Genomic DNA, 16,830 nt, shown 5'->3' on the forward strand with positions numbered 1-16,830 from the left:
ACTAATAACAACAAGATAACTAATAATGTAAGCATACTGTGTCCATAATAAGTATATAGGTTATAGGTTGAGAGCTTTTGTGAAAGAGCACAGTTAGAAAGATATGGCATATAGAAGCAAACCGGATGGACATCATGAAAATGATCGGAGAGGTTGAGGGTAGAGGAAGTTCAGGAGTAAAAATAAACAAAATAGAATTATTGTAAAATTGACTGTGTCCATAAAATGTATATAGTATGTATAAGCTGGAAGTAGAGGCCTAAGCATTGTTGTTCACTAGTTTACTCCAATTAGGGAAGGGGTGGTGGGGTTGGAAAGTAATAAAGGGAAATATATTTTTAAAAAGGAAATGTATGTGTGTCCTTTAGTAGTGGTTTCTTTGCAGCAATTCGACCATGAAGGCCTGATTCACACAGTCCCCTCTGAACAGATGATGTTGAGATGTGTCTGTTACTTGAACTCTGTGAAGCATTTATTTGGGCTGCAATTTCTGAGGCTGATAACTTTAATAAACGTATCCTTTTTTTGGGGGGGTAGATCTGCTTTAATATTGCAGATAGATTGTAACTTCCATCAATGTAATTGTCTGCATAATTTCAATCCCTCATGTGTTTTTCTTTCTCATAAATATATATTTATATATATATATATATATATATATATATATATATATATATATATATATATATATATATATATATATATTTGCGAGAAAGAAAAACACATGAGGGATTGGAAATTATGCAGACAATTACATTGATGGAAGTTACAATCTATCTGCAATATTAAAGCTGATCTACCCCCCCCAAAAAAAAGGATACGTTTATTAAAGTTATCAGCCTCAGAAATTGCAGCCCAAATAAATGCTTCACAGAGTTCAAGTAACAGACACATCTCAACATCATCTGTTCAGAGGGGACTGTGTGAATCAGGCCTTCATGGTCGAATTGCTGCAAAGAAACCACTACTAAAGGACACCAATAACAAGAAGAAACCTGCTTGGGCCAAGAAACACGAACAATGGACATTAGACCGGTGGAAATGTGTCCTTTGGTCTGGAGTCCAAATTGGAGATTTTTGGTTCCAACCGCCATGTCTTTGTGAGACGCGGTGTGGGTGAACGGATGATCTCCACATGTGTAGTTCCCACCATAAAGCATGGAGGAGGAGGTGTTATGGTGTGGGGGTGCTTTGCTGGTGACACTGTCTGTGATTTATTTAGAATTCACACTTAACCAGCATGACTACCACAGCATTCTGCAGCGATACGCCATCCCATCTGGTTTGGGCTTAGTGGGATTATCATTTGTTTCTCAACAGTACAATTACCCAATACACCTCCAGGCTGTGTAAGGCCTATTTTACCAAGAAGCAGAGTGATGGAGTGCTGCATCAGATGACCTGGCCTCCACAATCCCCCGACCTCAACCCAATTGAGATGGTTTGGAATGAGTCGGACCGCAGAGTGAAGGAAAAGCAGCCAACAAGTGCTCAGCATATGTGGGAACTCCTTCAAGACTGTTGGAAAAGCATTCCAGGTGAAGCTGGTTGAGAGAATGCCAAGAGTGTGCAACGCTGTCATCAGGGCAAAGGGTGGCTATTTGAAGAATCTCAAATATAAAATATATTTTGATTTGTTTAACACTTTTTTGGTTACTACATGATTCCATATGTGTTATTTCATAGTTTTGATGTCTTTACTATTATTCTACAATGTAGAAAATAGTAAAAAATAAAGAAAACCCTTGAAAGAGTTGGGGGATGGGGGGGGACAACCTCAATATACTTTAAAATGACTAAAATATATTGTCCAGCTCGCTAATAATCACTTAAATGAAGGCTAGACAGTCAGGGAGCATAGAAAATTCCCAAAACGATGGATAGAGGACTATTAATTTTGACGGCGAGGAAATACAACCAATTTTTAATGCGGCCCTCGGGACCTCATTGAAGAATGAATGCGGACCCCGGGGCAAAATGAGTTTGACACCCCTCATCTAAACCATCATAGCAAAATAACAACAATGGCCCCCTTCTTCTCTCTCTGTTTTTCTTCCACTGACTCCCTGATCCTCCTCCAAGTGTATGTGCGGAACTGCACTATTGCCTGCATGTGCGTGATGTCCTCTACATTCCTTCCTGAGTGTTTGTGTGTGTCCAGTCTCCTATGCTGTGGCATGATAGTTTGTATGAGAGAGAGAGCGAGAGAGAGACACCATAGCATCAGTCCTGAGGGAGGTAGGTGTCTCTGTTTCCTTCTCTTTATGATCTATCTGTTCTTCCTGCTTCCTCTATCCGGTTGCTGAAGGAGAAATGATGCACTGGGTTTTGGCTCCATCCATAGTAGGCTACACATGCTGCTGCTGCTGACACAGTGTGGGGATTTGAATTTAGCAAACATATTTTTTCTTTAAAAAAACATCTACATTCATGCCTCCTACAGTTTTGATCTGTTTGAAAAAACGTTATAAGTTTCATTTATTTAATCATGTTGAATTTTGCTGTGAAAGTGACCGTTTACAATGAACAATTCCATTGTACGATGACTCATATGTACTGTAGTCGTAAACTTGGGCAGTTGGGCTTTTGTGTTATTACAATATTAGATCATAGCAGTAGATTTTTAGTCGGGAGTTCTTGGCCGCAGCAGATGTGCTCTAACGACATTCATGTGACAAACAGAAAGTGGATGAAGAGAAGGGCCTGTACCTTGTTTTAACGGTCTGTTTTGGAACACTGTCAGGATGCTCTCTCTCTGTGCTTTATCCCCTTATGGAAGGTTGTGTGAAGTATGTGGGGCCTGGCTGATACAATGGGTGCTTCCCAAATGGCACCCTATTCCCTATATAGTGCACTACTTTTGACCAGGGCCCATGCCCATATAGTGCACTACTTCTGACCAGGGATATAGAGCCCTGGTCAAAAGGAGTGCACTATATAGGGAATAGGGTGCCATTTGGGACGTAGTTAGTGTTTAGCAGGCCCATGTAAGCACAGCAACAGGAAAGGGATCAGGAGGAGGAAAGAGGCATAGAGGCTGCTGGGACAAGAGAGAGAGCAAGATAGTAAGTGGGATTCAGATTGAACTTGTTTCGTAGTACTGTATTTGGTGAACAAAAGCGAAGACAATTATGTTCTTCACTGAAATAGAAATGAAAGGTTTGAACTGTTGGTTTTGAACTGCTCTGATATCATGGAATAAATAGTGCAGGTGGCATTCCTCCACATGAACACACACGCACCCCCCCCCCCCAAAAAAAAACTTCAAACAAGAGCACGTCCCTATTTTCAGCCCTGATGCATTCCACTGCAGTATGGCTGGCCTGGAGTTCTGCACGGGGGGCTCATTGTGCTTGAAGAATGCCAGGGTCGAGGGTGACAGGGCTTCCCCAGCGAGGGAGCAGATGGCCTATAGGAGAGGCACAACAAAAGTGTCGACCACCGCCTCTACCTTTAGCCATTCACGGCCTCCTTGTCTGCCGCGCAAGCCGACAACCGTGTCACAAAGCACCCCGTTCCACGGTTCCGCCCAGCCCACTGCACAGGCCCATAGTCTGGAGCCCCGGCTGAGTGGCAGACCATTGGCTGGCTGAAAGCGTTCGTCTTCTTTTTACGCACACAGCGAGTGTCGAATACAACCTGTCACACTGCTGGCCATTCTTCTGTCCTCCTCAACATTCTAGCTTAATGACGGAGACAACAAGTTGCTCTTTCCTCTGCCGTCTGACTGGGTGTTTCAGCTTCCAAGGTTTCCCCATCGGTGCTTCCTGTTGGGTTTAAATGAAGGGGTCAAGGGTCGTTGATGTGTTTAGGGTCAGCAGTGTGATGTATTCTCACCCTGCTTTGTGTAGCCAGGGCTCTGTCCTCCTCTCCTCTACTCCTCCTCACCTCCTCTCCTTCCGTTCTTCCTTTCCACTCCTCTCCTCCTCTTCAGTATGAATGAACCCAGGACAGGATAGGCGTAGTGCTGCTATAGTTTACTGCTGGAACAGTGAACCTTGGGCCACTCTAACCTCTGACCCCTCTCTGTCTCTCAGGAAATGAGAACTCTGGGCAAGATGTAAAAAGTCTCTGAGGCTTTATCTGTTTCAGGAAAGACTGGGGTTGATGTAATTTCTTTGCAATGTCATATTGTATTTCAAAATGTCCGTAATGGTTTTACCTTGAGGATATGTTCTCTGTCATACTTCTTGGCTTGAACTTGATCTGAAGTGAGATTTCTAACTTGTGTTATTTTTTGAAAGTTTAAATCTGACTTTATGAAGCGCTAAGAGACATTGCTTGCAGTGACGCTCCAAATAGCCTTGTCTGATGACTTCAACTCAACCGTCTTTTTTTTTAAAGAAGAGAAAATTGCTCAGAATTCCTGAGAACCAAAATAAACATGCGACAGAATGAAGTCTGCTTTTAAAAAGCCCCTTCAGCAGCTCAGTAGTAGTACGTCATGGAAGGAGGCTGAGTGGAGTGGGGGGATGGCCAAGCCAAGGAAGAAGGGGTGTTTAGATTTGGGGTGGGGCTCTAACCACAGTAGGCTCACACACAAGGCAGACTGTGTGTGGAACTGACCGAAGCCCCTCCCTCCTCTGTTTCCCTACAGATGAGCCGGAGAGAGAGCGAGAGAGAGCGAGCGAGTGAGAGAGAGTGAGAGTAGGAGAGAGAGTGAGCAGCTGTGTGAGTGTGAGTGTGTGAGAGAGAGAGTTGCTCAGTCCTGAAGAGATCACACAACGGCACAGAGCCCAGCTAGCGCTGCTGAGACGTAGCCCATAGGATTATGCAGAGTAGTATCTAAGTTTGTCCTGAGGACAGACACCGCAACTGGTAAGATTTTACAGCTGGTGTGTATAAAGTCATTTTTTTATGTGCTTTCATTTCATTTACCTTATGTGATTTCATTTTGTTTTATTTAACATTGTCTTTATGTGATTTTATTTCATTTTATTTTTTGTGATGTCATTTTATTTTGTTTAACCTCATGTGAGTTCATTTCCTTTCATATTTTTTTTTTTTACCTGGGAAGTCAGTTAACAACCAATTCTTTTTCCATTACAATGAAATGCATCCTCTCTTGATTATCTCTCATTCTGATGTTTTGTCTTCTGCCCAGCAGATCAGAATGGGAAACACTGACAGCCAGTACAGCAGCTTTAACGTCCCTGGGAAACCCAAACCCTGCTCTCTAAAGTTCCACTCCACTAAAGAGGAGGCCCTGTCCCCCCATAGCTGGTGGAGGGGCAGCGAGGGGAGCAGCCAGGGATACAGAACCAGAGGCAAGGGAGGGAGGGGCTGCCTGCCCCAGCACAAGATCACTCACAACCAGCCTTATGGCTCTTCGCAACACTATGAGCACCACATCACTAAGGAGGGCAGGGAACTGGGGGGGTCCCCGGGAGCCAAGCTGAAGCATAGCTCTTCACAGAGGTGTGGCAGAGGGGACGGTTCCCAAGTGACCAGGAAAAATGTCTGTCATACCGGTTACAGTTACCTGGAGAGTAGTGGGGAGAGTGTTAACAGTCTCGGGGCTAACGGACAGCGCACCCCCGAAAGGACTTCTCCGTGTGAGCACGGGGGGCCCCTAGAGAGCCGCAGCAGCCCCAAGGTGCTCCTCAGTAAGGACGGCAGCATGCGTGTTGAGTTCACCAACGGCAGGCGGATGTCACTGGAGCCCCAGGGTCTGTCAGGCCACAGCCACCCTGTGGAAGCCGCCCCAGAGGCCTCTCTGACTAGGACCAGCAAGGGCAGCTCCCTGAGCTCCGAGGGCTCCTGGTACGACTCTCCCTGGGGGAACGCCACGGAGCTCAACGACAATGTATTCACCTGTAGTCAGACCGTAGCGGGGGACAACAGCAGCGGCTACACCACCTACTCCTCCACGCGCACCGAGGAGACTGGCTGCGGCTACAACACCTTCTCGTCCGCCCGCACTGAGGACATCTCCCCGGGGTTCAATCCCAGCCTCCTCTTCCAGACTGTGGATAGTAATGGTCAATATACAAGCCGAGGGTTTAACAGCAACGGGTATAACACTTGCTCTTCGGGCCGCACTGAGGACAGTGGTATCGGGGACTCCATGATCCTTCACCCGGAGCAGAGTCAGTTTAGCCTCATGTCCCCTCCCGTGTCCCTGTCTGACCTCTACTCTGACCCCAGCGTGGCGGCTGTGTTCCCCACTACTCAGTTCCAGGACGTTCCCCAGCAACGGGGGTCGCTGGCTTCAGTACTGACCCTGGACGCGGTCATCCAGGAGGAGAGTTCGGGGTTGTACGACCAGCGCTACTCCTCCTCTCACAGTCACACGCTGCCATGCAGGAGGGTCGCCGCCACGGCGGCCACCGAGCCCTCCGCCATCGTGGTCGGTAACAGCAGGAAGGACCACCTGAAGAGCCGCATCAGGCGCCTCAGCGACTGGACGGGAAGTCTGAGCAGGAAGAAAAGAAGACTACAGGTGAGGGAAGAGGGGAAGAAAGAGGGGATGGGAGGAGGGAAGGGTACACAGTGAAGGGGGGAAGACTGGGCATGTAGTGTAGACTCTTTATCAGATGACGTGTCCCCAGTTGTCTAGGAGATGAGATAAGACTGCTCGCTGAGTCTGTGTGATGGTAATCTCATTGTTTTGGTCAACGTGATTGGCTGATGGCGGTTGGCTCTTAAATCCAGTCTGACGATGCAGATCATTGCAGTGCCACATGAATGTCTCTCTGTCACACGTCATCCTATGGCTCTTTAATACCCTCAGTTTACATCTGACAGACTGGATCTTTGGAGATACATGTGTAGCTTGTTCTTTAAACAAAATCAAACCATTGAGATAAACACTACTATGAAAGGAAAAAACACCACAAAAGAACTTATTCTAACAATAGTTACCCGCTGGAACATTTTCAGAACCTTAGATAATTTTGACAGATATTATGTAAGACTATAGGCCAGTCTCCCTAAGGCTTTGTGTAGAATTAGATAATATTTACATGGGAAAGATTTCAAAGATCGATGTTGTCGGTTCAGAAAGGAAACCTTCCCCGCTCCTTTTGTCGCTGGAGAATATTACATTGGTATTTCCTTACTTTAACAGAACGTTTCCTAAAAGTTCAAACATGGTTACATTTAATTTCAATTTTGGTAACGTTCTCCAACTGGTTTGACATTGGGAATTTTCTAAAATAGTTCAGAGAACGTTAAGAAAAAACGTTATTCTGTGGGAATTTCAGTTCAATCGAATACAGGCTTAACTGAATGGACAACAAAGACAGAATGCAATATGGAATTTTTATTAAATAAATTGGGGTAGGTCTCGTCTCCGGGAAATGCTCCACGGAACCAGATGTGGATGACAGGTAACCCTTTGCTGGGACAGCTGGCATCGACTAATTCCATGGACAGAACACAGAAGATCATGGTTTGAATCTCACTGACGCTGTGCCACAATAAAAAATAAATGTGTTTGCATGATTAATACATTTTTACATTTACATTTTAGTCATTTAGCAGACGCTCTTATCCAGAGCGACTTACAGTTAGTGAGTGCATACATTATATTTTTTTCATACTGGCCCCCCGTGGGAATACCTAAGCAAATTAATTTCCATGTGCTCTATCTGTGTTTAGAGTTCAAAACAGTTAACCTAAGCTAGAAGTGTCTTATTGAAACATGTTCTCAAAAAATAAATTATAATGTCCATATCACAGAATGTTCAGTTTTACCGGTCAGGAAACGTATTGTTTCGTTCCCAGAACCAATGGGAAACCAAAAACGTACGTTCCCACAACTTCCAATGAACCAAATGTGCTAGCTGGGTAGGCTCCTGCTCCTATGAGCGGTTCCGGCTAGCACAAGCCAAGGCCAAGTCGCAAGAATGTTTGCTCTAGATTGGTCTGTATAATATCCATGTCTTCTGTTACCCGTACCAGCAACATTCCAGGGTATTATTGTATTATATAATGTTAGAGTATCATATTAGAGTATCTCACAATAAATCTCATTTTATGTTCTAATACAAATAGAAAATCATTACATCCTGTCCAGGAAATGGTAAATCGAGAAATACATGAGAATGTTGCTCTTCTGTGTCCCTGATATTGCGATATTGTTAGATGATCGTTCAACTTTAATGGTCTTTTTAAGGTCTAGCTATATATTCATACTTTTTTTCCTCTCCAACCATCCTGCTCTGTCTCTCTCTCCCTAGGAGCCTTATGGTAGCGAGACCAGTGAGGGCTTTAGCAGTGGAGTGGACCCTGGGTTAGGTAACTCTAGCTCCCAGTTAACTGGTCCACTATGGAATCCCCTCCACACCCAGACCTACACCCACACCAAGGGCCAACAGTGCCACAGTGACGCTCTGCGCCAGAACATCTACGAGAACTTCATGCAGGAGCTGGAGACAGGACGCTACAGTGGGCCGGAGCGGACTGAGCCCTCGGAGGAGGGAGAGGAGGAGGAGATGGGGGGAGGGGTGGGAATAGGAGAGGGAGAGCAGGGGGAGAGCAGTGGCAGTGGCTCCCTGGGTTCCCTGGAGCAGCTGGACCTGCTGTTTGAGAAGGAGCAGGGGGTGGTGCGCAGGGCCGGCTGGCTCTCCTTCAAGCCCATCCTCACCCTGCACAAGGACAGGAAGCTGGAGCTGGTGGCCCGTAGGAAGTGGAGGCAATACTGGGTCACACTCAAAGGTAGGGCTCCCTCCTCCTTCCACCTGCACTCGCTGGAAATAACCTGTGCTACATACAGACAATAGGTGTGCATCCCAAATGGCACCCTATTCCCTATATAGTGCACTTCTTTTGACCAGAACCCGAGTGCACTATAAAGGGAATAGGGTGCCATTTTTAGGGTGCCATTTGGGATGCAGTTTAGGTCCACCTTGGGAAAGAAGTCTTCTGACCATAATGGGACAACCTAGTTAAATAAAGGTTAACAGAATAGCATTTGCTACTACATGCATTTTGTTTGATATACATTGCATTCGGAAAGTATTCAGACCCCTTGACTTTTACCACATTTTGTTATGTTACAGCCTTATTCTAAAATGGATTAAAAAAAAAAAAATCATCATCAATCTACACACAATACCCCATAATGACAAAGCAAAAACAGGTTTTTAGAAATGTTTGCACATTTCAAAGAAAAATAATAATAAACTGAAATATTTAATTTACATAAGTATTCAGACCCTTTACTCAGTACTTTGTTGAAGCACCTTTGGCAGCGATTACAGCCTCGAGTCTTCTTGGGTATAACGCTACAAGCTTGGCACACCTGTATTTGGGGAGTTTCTCCCATTTCTTCTCTGCATATCCTCTCAAGCTCTGTCAGGTTGGATGGGGAACGTCGCTGCACAGCTATTTTCAGGTCTCTCCAGAGATGTTCGATCGGGTTCAAGTCCGGGCTCTGGCTGAGCCACTCAAGGACATTCAGAGACTTGTCCCAAAGCCACTCCTGTGTTGTCTTGGCTGTGTGCTTAGGGTCGTTGTCCTGTTGGAAGGTGAACCTTCATCCCAGTCTGAGGTCCTGAGCGCTCTGGAGCAGGTTTTCATCAAGGATCTCTCTGTACTTTGCTCCGTTCATCTTTCCCTCGATCCTGACTAGTCTCCCAGTCCCTGCCGCTGAAAAACATCCCCACAGCATGATGCTGCCACCACCATGCTTCACTGTAGGGATGGTGCCAGGTTTCTTCCAGACGTCACGCTTGGCATTCAGGCCAAAGAGTTCAATCTTGGTTTCAGCAGACCAGAGAATCTTGTTTCTCATGGTCTGAGAGTCCTTTAGGTGCCTTTTGGCAAGCTCCAAACGGGCTGTCATGTGCCTTTTACTGAGGAGTGACATCCGCCTGGCCACTCTACCATAAAGGCCTAATTGGTGGAGTGCTGCAGAGAGCGTTGTCCTTCTGGAAGGTTCTCCCATCTCCACAGAGGAACTCTGGGGCTCTGTCAGAGGGACCATTGGGTTCTTGGTCACCTTCCTGACCAAGGCCCTTCTCCCCGATTGCTCAGTTTGGCCGGGCGGCTAGCTCTAGGAAAAGTCTTCGTGGTTCCAAACTTCTTCCATTTAAGAATGATGGAGGTCACTGTGTTCTTGGGGACCTTCAATGCTGCAGACATTTTTTGGTACCCTTCCCCAGATCTGTGCCTCGACGCAATCGTGTCTCTGAGCTCTACGGACAATTCCTTCGACCCCATGGCTTGGTTTTTGCTCTGACATGCACTGTCAACTGTGGGACCTTATATAGACAGGTATGTGCCTTTCCAAGGTATGTCCAATCAATTTAATTTACCACAGGTGGACTCCAATCAAGTTGTAGAAACATCTCAAGGATGATCACTGGAAGCAGGATGCATAGCAAAGGGTCGGAATACTTATGTAAATAAGGTATTTCTGTTGTTTATTTTTAATAAATAAAAACCTGTTTTCGCTTTGTCATTGTGAGGTATTGTGTGTAGATTGATGAGGATTTTTATTTATTTCATCCATTTTAGAACAAGGCTGTAACAAAAAAAAAAGGTGGAAAAAGTCACGGGGTCTGAATACTTTCCGAATGCACTATGTTCGGTAGGTATTCCCCTTACAAGGCTATTGTTGACATTGAGTCATTGTGTCATAATATGGTTCTAGAGCTGTGTCTTAGATAAAGCCTCCTCTCCTCCCTGGTGCATACAGGGTGTACCCTCCTGTTCTATGAGACCTATGGGAAGAGCAGCTGTCCCGAGCAGGAGCTGTCTCCGCGCTACGCCCTGCTGGCCGAGGACAGCATTGTCCAGGCCGTCCCCGAACACCCCAAGAAGGAGAACGTCTTCTGCCTGAGCAACGCCTATGGAGACGTCTATCTGTTCCAGGTACGTTCTACCCTAGGCTCGCACACCAGGATTCTAAAGCTCGGAAGTATAGTATATGCCTGTGCAATAGCCTGGGGACGAGGTTAGTTCTACACAGACTGTTGTGCCGTCAACAGAGGCACCTGTCATGGAGGCCCTCATTCACCATTGTTGTTTGAGATCTGCAGTACATCGTCATTTTTGATGCAGTCGTTACAAATTGGACATTGCAATACCGTGAGCTTGTTTCTTTCTCTTAGAGCGCAGTGTGAATGTAAGAGGGAACATTTTGGGGTTTTCTGCTATATGCCCTGCTCCTGCCTCATGGACCCCTTGTGATGGAGTTGTGGTTTCAACTCAGTCTGTTTCAGTCTGTTGCATTCTTTTTAGAACGGTTGTATATTTTAACAACTCCATATGCTATGGGACAACCACAAGTATGGACTGGGCTGTCGTCTGCTTTTTAGGATGGAATGTGCTGCTGTTCTGGTTGGTAATGACTATATTGGTGTTGGTTATGTCCTGTCTGGATGTATTGACAGCTTTAGAGCTCCATTGCTATTTGTTCTATAAGGGAGTGAAATGGTAGGGTTGGGAAAAACGTCCCTACTGGCTGGTCTGAGTAGACTAGTTGGGTATAGGTGCGTCCTAAATGGCATCCTATTCCCTATATAGTGCCCTATGGGCCCTGGTCAAAAGTAGTGCACTGTGTAGGGAATAGGGTGCCATTTGGCATGCATCCTGTGTGTCTGTTTGGCAATAGGGTTGTTGACCTCTTTTTCCACATTTGAGAGGGAAAGTGTTGTCTCTTTAATGTTCTCCGCACTCAGTTTTACGAGTGTTGAAAACACCTTCTTATTCCCAGAGAGTAACGTTCATTTGATTCAGTCACCAAGTGTTTACTAGACACACAAATCACACTTCAGGGCAGTATCTACCCAACGCACCATGGCAACGAGGGGGAAACTGAGGGGAGTGAAGCTTTGTAGCATAGTCATGAATGTGTCAAAGAGCTTTTGTCTGGCACTTAAAGATCCCGGCGTCTGGGTAGAGAGAAAGAAAGATGGGTAATGAAAGCCATGTTCTCCTGCCCTTGCCCTGGCCTGGCACTGTGTCACCTGGCCCCATGTTCCCCCGCCCTACCATGGCACTGTGTCCTCTAGCCCTGTTCCTCCCCGCAGGCTGCCAATCAAACAGACCTGGAGAACTGGGTGACGGCCATCCACTCTGCCAGCGCCTCTCTGCTGGCTAAGAGACAGGGAAAGGAGGACACGGTGCGGTTACTGAGGAGCCAGACCCGCGCCCTGCTGCAGAAGATAGACATGGACAGCAAGATGAAGAAGATGGCTGAGCTGCAGCTGTCTGTCATCAGTGACCAGAGGAACAGGAAGGCCATCGAGAGCCAGGTGAGGCACTGAGATGGGTTAGTGGCTGTGTGTATTTTTGTTTAACTATCCTTGTGGGTACCAGAAGTCCTCACAAGGATAGTAAAACAAGGAAAATTCGGACAAGTGGAGACATTTAAGCTATTTTAGGCTTAGGGGTTAGGGTTACAATTAGGGTTAGGGTTAGAATTAGGGTTAGGGTTAGAATTAAGGTTAGGGGTTAGGGGTTACGGTTAGGTTTAGGGTTAGGAGTTAGGGTTAAGTATAGTTTTAGGGTTAGCAGTTTGGGGTTAAGGTTATGGTTAAGTTAAGGTTTAAGGTTAGGATTAGATTTAGGGTTAGGGGTTATGGAAAATAGGATTTTGGATGGGAATCAATTTTTTGGTCCCAGCAAGGATAGCAATACAAAAACTGTGCGTGTGAGTCTTAAGCAGGGCCGGACTACCGCATTTGGGGACCGTCCTCCAGGGAGCCCCACCAAAATATATAATGCTATTCAACACATTTTGTCATGAGTCTATGAGAAAATGTTGCAGTTTTAAAGTTAATTTCCTCCTGCAATTCTACACATTTTGCTATCATATGATATGATTTTGTCTTCTTTTTTTTTTTTGACCACCAGGGGCCCCACAACTCCCCCCAAAAAGAAAAAAAAAGAAGACAAAATAAATGGTTGGGGGCCCCCTGGAGGTCGGGGGCCACGTGCACGTGCCCTTCGTGCCAGTTTGGTAATCCGGCCGTGGTCTTAAGATCAAGGGCCACCCTTAGGCTGAGCCATTCAAACAAGCAGTTAGTTAAATTGGCCTATTAGGTCATTAGTGTCTCAGCTCCAATGGAAACCAGACCATTCTCTCCTGTAGAACCATACATATTTTAACACCTGCATGACATCTTGTTTCTGTCCATAATCTGCGAGTTACAACCTCCATGTAATGGCAAAAATCATTACGCTATAACAACCTTCCTTGTGGTTGTGGAACATAGTGACATGAGCTTAGATGTGTTGGCAGCATCATTTGTTGAAACTGGAGCTTTCAGAACCAAGTACCCTGCCACCATGACATTTTTATTCCAGATGTTCTCAGTCTAATAGACTAGTACGATCAACATATTATATCCACTCCTCATAGAAGTCTGTTGTAATGGGAAACCCAGATGAGGGGGACATTTTATAGCGTAGCAAACCAAATGCTGATGTGTTGACAGACAGCAGTGGTTCCCGGAGCAGCATTATGGGTAGTTAGGGGTCCTTTCTTCTTAATGGCAGGACAGGGGGTGGGGGTGGGTCAACATGCCCAGTTTGTGAGGTAATCAAGGTGGGGGGGGACCACTGCTGCAGCTGGTCTCATCTCCAAGCCCACCGGCCACTTTGATGTCTGACGATCGGTCTCTCTGAAAGTGATACTAGCACTCTCTGCCATTTGAAGTGAACCTCTTAAGCCTCCTCTCTAGATTAAATCCTGATCTCACAAACAATGACTCTGTTATAACACATGCACCCTCTGTGAAGGAGAGAGAGAAGAAAGGAGGATTGAGAGAAGAGAGGGGGAATGAGAGCGAGAGAGCGATAAGGGTGATTATGTAGCTCCAATTAGCCATGTGGCTCGTTCTGTAGTTAGAGACGCCCTTCTGAATGAGAGGGTGGAGGCCATTCTGTCACCATGTCATCCTCACATAGAGGTGCTCTGGTATTGTCACATCACCAAAAGTGTGTGAATAAAGCCGCTAACATGGCGAACTGTGTCAAACTTGGCCAAACTCGAAATGACTCTGGCTGTGACTATGAGTCTGTGTTGCTCCCCTGCCTGGTCTCTCTTTGTCAATGAGAGGGTGGAGAGGCCATTCTGGCACCTTGAAAGTGACCGTAACCTTTATGTACTGTGGTGTAACCCGGTGTCCTGTCTGTTTCTCCCCAGATTCAGCAGTGGGAGCAGAACCTGGAGAAGTTCCACATGGATCTGTTCCGGATGCGCTGTTACCTGGCCAGCCTGCAGGGCAGTGAGCTCCCCAACCCCAAGAGTCTCCTGGCCGTGGCAGGACGCCCCTCTAAGACCGCTCTGGGACGCCTGGGGATCTTCTCTGTCTCCTCCTTTCATGCCCTGGTGAGGCCTGATCTACTGCTTCACATCCATATCAACCCTCAGCTTGGGACATTGGATTTCGCACATTCTCTGGAACAGTTCCATTGAAAACACCTTTATTTATCACCTTAGGTGCAATTAAGAATGTTATTGAATGCCATCTATGTTTACTATGATCAGAAAACATCAGCATGCTCTCTGGTCAGATTTGTAATACAGAGACTTGGGATCTTTAAAGTCTCTAACCACAGAAGTGATGTCTTTTAATGTCTGTTCTCAGATCTGCACCCGTGACGAGGCAACCCTGCGGAGACGTTGCCAGTCTTTTTCCAGAGGGGCTCGGAATAAGAGGGGTCTCTTCTCCTCCCTCAAGGGTCTGGACAGCTTGACCAAACGCAGCAAGGAGAAGGGGGAGTCCGTGTCCCAGGTACTGTACAAACTCCCCGCGAGCCTCCTTACAACCTTCCTACAACCTCCCTACAGCCTTCCTACAAGCTTCCTACAAGCTTCCTACAACCGCCCTACAACCGCCCTACAACCTCCCCACAGCCGCCCAACAACCTTCGTACAACTGCCCTACAAACTCCCTATAACAACGTCCATACAAATGCCCTACAACCTCCATACAACCTTCCTACAACCTCCCTATACCGCCACACCACGTGAATGGGAAAAGTATATAGGTAAAGAATATCTCATTGAGGAGGTAATGAAGTTCTGTGGTGCTCTTGGATGAACCTCCCAAAATCCTTTATTAGGTGAACTGAACCATCAGCTGGGAAAATATCTGTGCTGGTTACCCCGTTGCCCCCTGGCTGCTGCACTCCCATTTGCCTTTTGCCTGTTCTCCTTTTTATCACCTGTATAAACAATCCTTTACAAGGGACCACTTGGCTCCCAACCCGATGGCACGTTTCTGGAGCCCTTCTGTTTTTAAACAGAGAGCCTGTTTGTTAAATCCATTGGAGAAAAAGAAGCGGGTTGGTTCATGGAATGCGTTTTAAGCACTGACTGACTCCTCACGAGCCATGACCCATAAATTAGCCAGACAGAGGGAGTTGAACTTTTCCAGCGGGAGGGAGACGGGGGTTGCTCATCGTAAAACTATCTTTCCTGTACGTTGTTTGGGAACATTCCAAATAGAGGTGATGAGTGAGGGAGTTGTTTTCCCCAGTCAGGGGCAGAGCTAGCAACCTGCTGAAATCCTCATCAGTCATTGAAGTCAAGTCAGTCTCTCCAACACCCCAGCCCCTTTCTCAGCCCCAACCCCCAGCTCTGTCCCATCCACTGGCCCTGTCTAAGTCCCTGCCCCAACCCCTGTCCCAGAGCTAGCTCCAGACCCAACCCCTGTCCCGGAACTAGCCCCAGACCCAACCCCTGTCCCAGAGCTAGCTCCAGACCCAACCCCTGTCCCAGAGCTAGCCCCAGACCCAACCCCTGTCCCAGAGCTAGCCCCAGACCCAACCTCTGTCCCAGAGTTAGCCCCCAGACCCAACCCCTGTCCCAGAGCTAGCCCCAGACCCAACCCCTGTCCCAGAGCTAGCCCCAGACCCAACCCCTGTCCCAGAGCTAGCCCCCAGACCCAACCCCTGTCCCAGAGCTAGCCCCCAGACCCAACCCCTGTCCCAGAGCTAGCCCCCAGACCCAACCCCTGTCCCAGAGCTAATCCCAGACCCAACCCCTGTCCCAGAGCTAGCCCCGGACCCAACCCCTGTCCCAGAACTAGCCCCCAGACCCAACCCCTGTCCCAGAGCTAGCCCCAGACCCAACCCCTGTCCCAGAGCTAGCCCCCAGACCCAACCCCTGTCCCAGAGCTAGCCCCAGACCCAACCCCTGTCCCAGAGCTAGCCCCAGACCCAACCCCTGTCCCAGAGCTAGCCCCCAGACCCAACCCCTGTCCCAGAGCTAGCCCCAGACCCAACCCCTGTCCCAGAGCTAGCCCCAGACCCAACCTCTGTCCCAGAGCTAGCCCCAGACCCAACCCCTGTCCCATAGCTAGCCCCAGACCCAACCCCTGTCCCATAGCTAGCTCCAGACCCAACCCCTGTCCCGGAACTAGCCCCAGACCCAACCCCTGTCCCAGAGCTAGCCCCCAGACCCAACCCCTGTCCCAGAGCTAGCCCCAGACCCAACCCCTGTCCCAGAGCTAGCCCCAGACCCAACCCCTGTCCCAGAGCTAGCCCCCAGACCCAACCCCTGTCCCATAGCTAGCCCCCAGACCCAACCCCTGTCCCAGAGCTAGCCCCAGACCCAACCCCTGTCCCGGAACTAGCCCCAGACCCAACCCCTGTCCCAGAGCTAGCTCCAGACCCAACCCCTGTCCCAGAGCTAGCCCCAGACCCAACCCCTGTCCCAGAGCTAGCCCCCAGACCCAACCCCTGTCCCAGAGCTAGCCCCAGACCCAACCCCTGTCCCAGAGCTAGCCCCAGACCCAACCTCTGTCCCAGAGCTAGCCCCAGACCCAACCCCTGTCCCATAGCTAGCCCCAGACCCAACCCCTGTCCCAGAGCTAGCTCCAGACCCAACCCCTGTCCCGGAACTAGCCCCAGACCCAACCCCTGTCC

At 47.8% G+C, this 16,830-nt stretch overlaps 1 protein-coding gene across 3 annotated transcripts in view; it reads left to right on the forward strand.

Annotated features, from left to right (window-relative positions):
• LOC121549065 (rho guanine nucleotide exchange factor TIAM2) overlaps positions 1-16,830 on the forward strand; it is a 63,341-nt gene that overhangs the window by 29,315 nt on the left and 17,196 nt on the right. The window contains exons 1-7 of one of the 3 annotated variants that reach the window (XM_041860883.2): positions 4,634-4,835; positions 5,108-6,442; positions 8,184-8,661; positions 10,646-10,821; positions 11,982-12,206; positions 14,102-14,287; positions 14,547-14,693. In XM_041860883.2, coding sequence (XP_041716817.1) covers positions 5,114-6,442; positions 8,184-8,661; positions 10,646-10,821; positions 11,982-12,206; positions 14,102-14,287; positions 14,547-14,693 — 2,541 coding nt within the window. In that variant the 5' untranslated portion in view covers positions 4,634-4,835; positions 5,108-5,113. Of the gene's footprint in view, positions 1-4,633; positions 4,836-5,107; positions 6,443-8,183; positions 8,662-10,645; positions 10,822-11,981; positions 12,207-14,101; positions 14,288-14,546; positions 14,694-16,830 lie in introns of those variants that run through there. The other 2 variants (XM_041860881.2, XM_041860882.2) reach the window with 2 other exon arrangements.

This window comes from Coregonus clupeaformis, chromosome 33, assembly GCF_020615455.1.
Source record: "Coregonus clupeaformis isolate EN_2021a chromosome 33, ASM2061545v1, whole genome shotgun sequence".
NCBI lineage: Eukaryota > Metazoa > Chordata > Actinopteri > Salmoniformes > Salmonidae > Coregonus > Coregonus clupeaformis.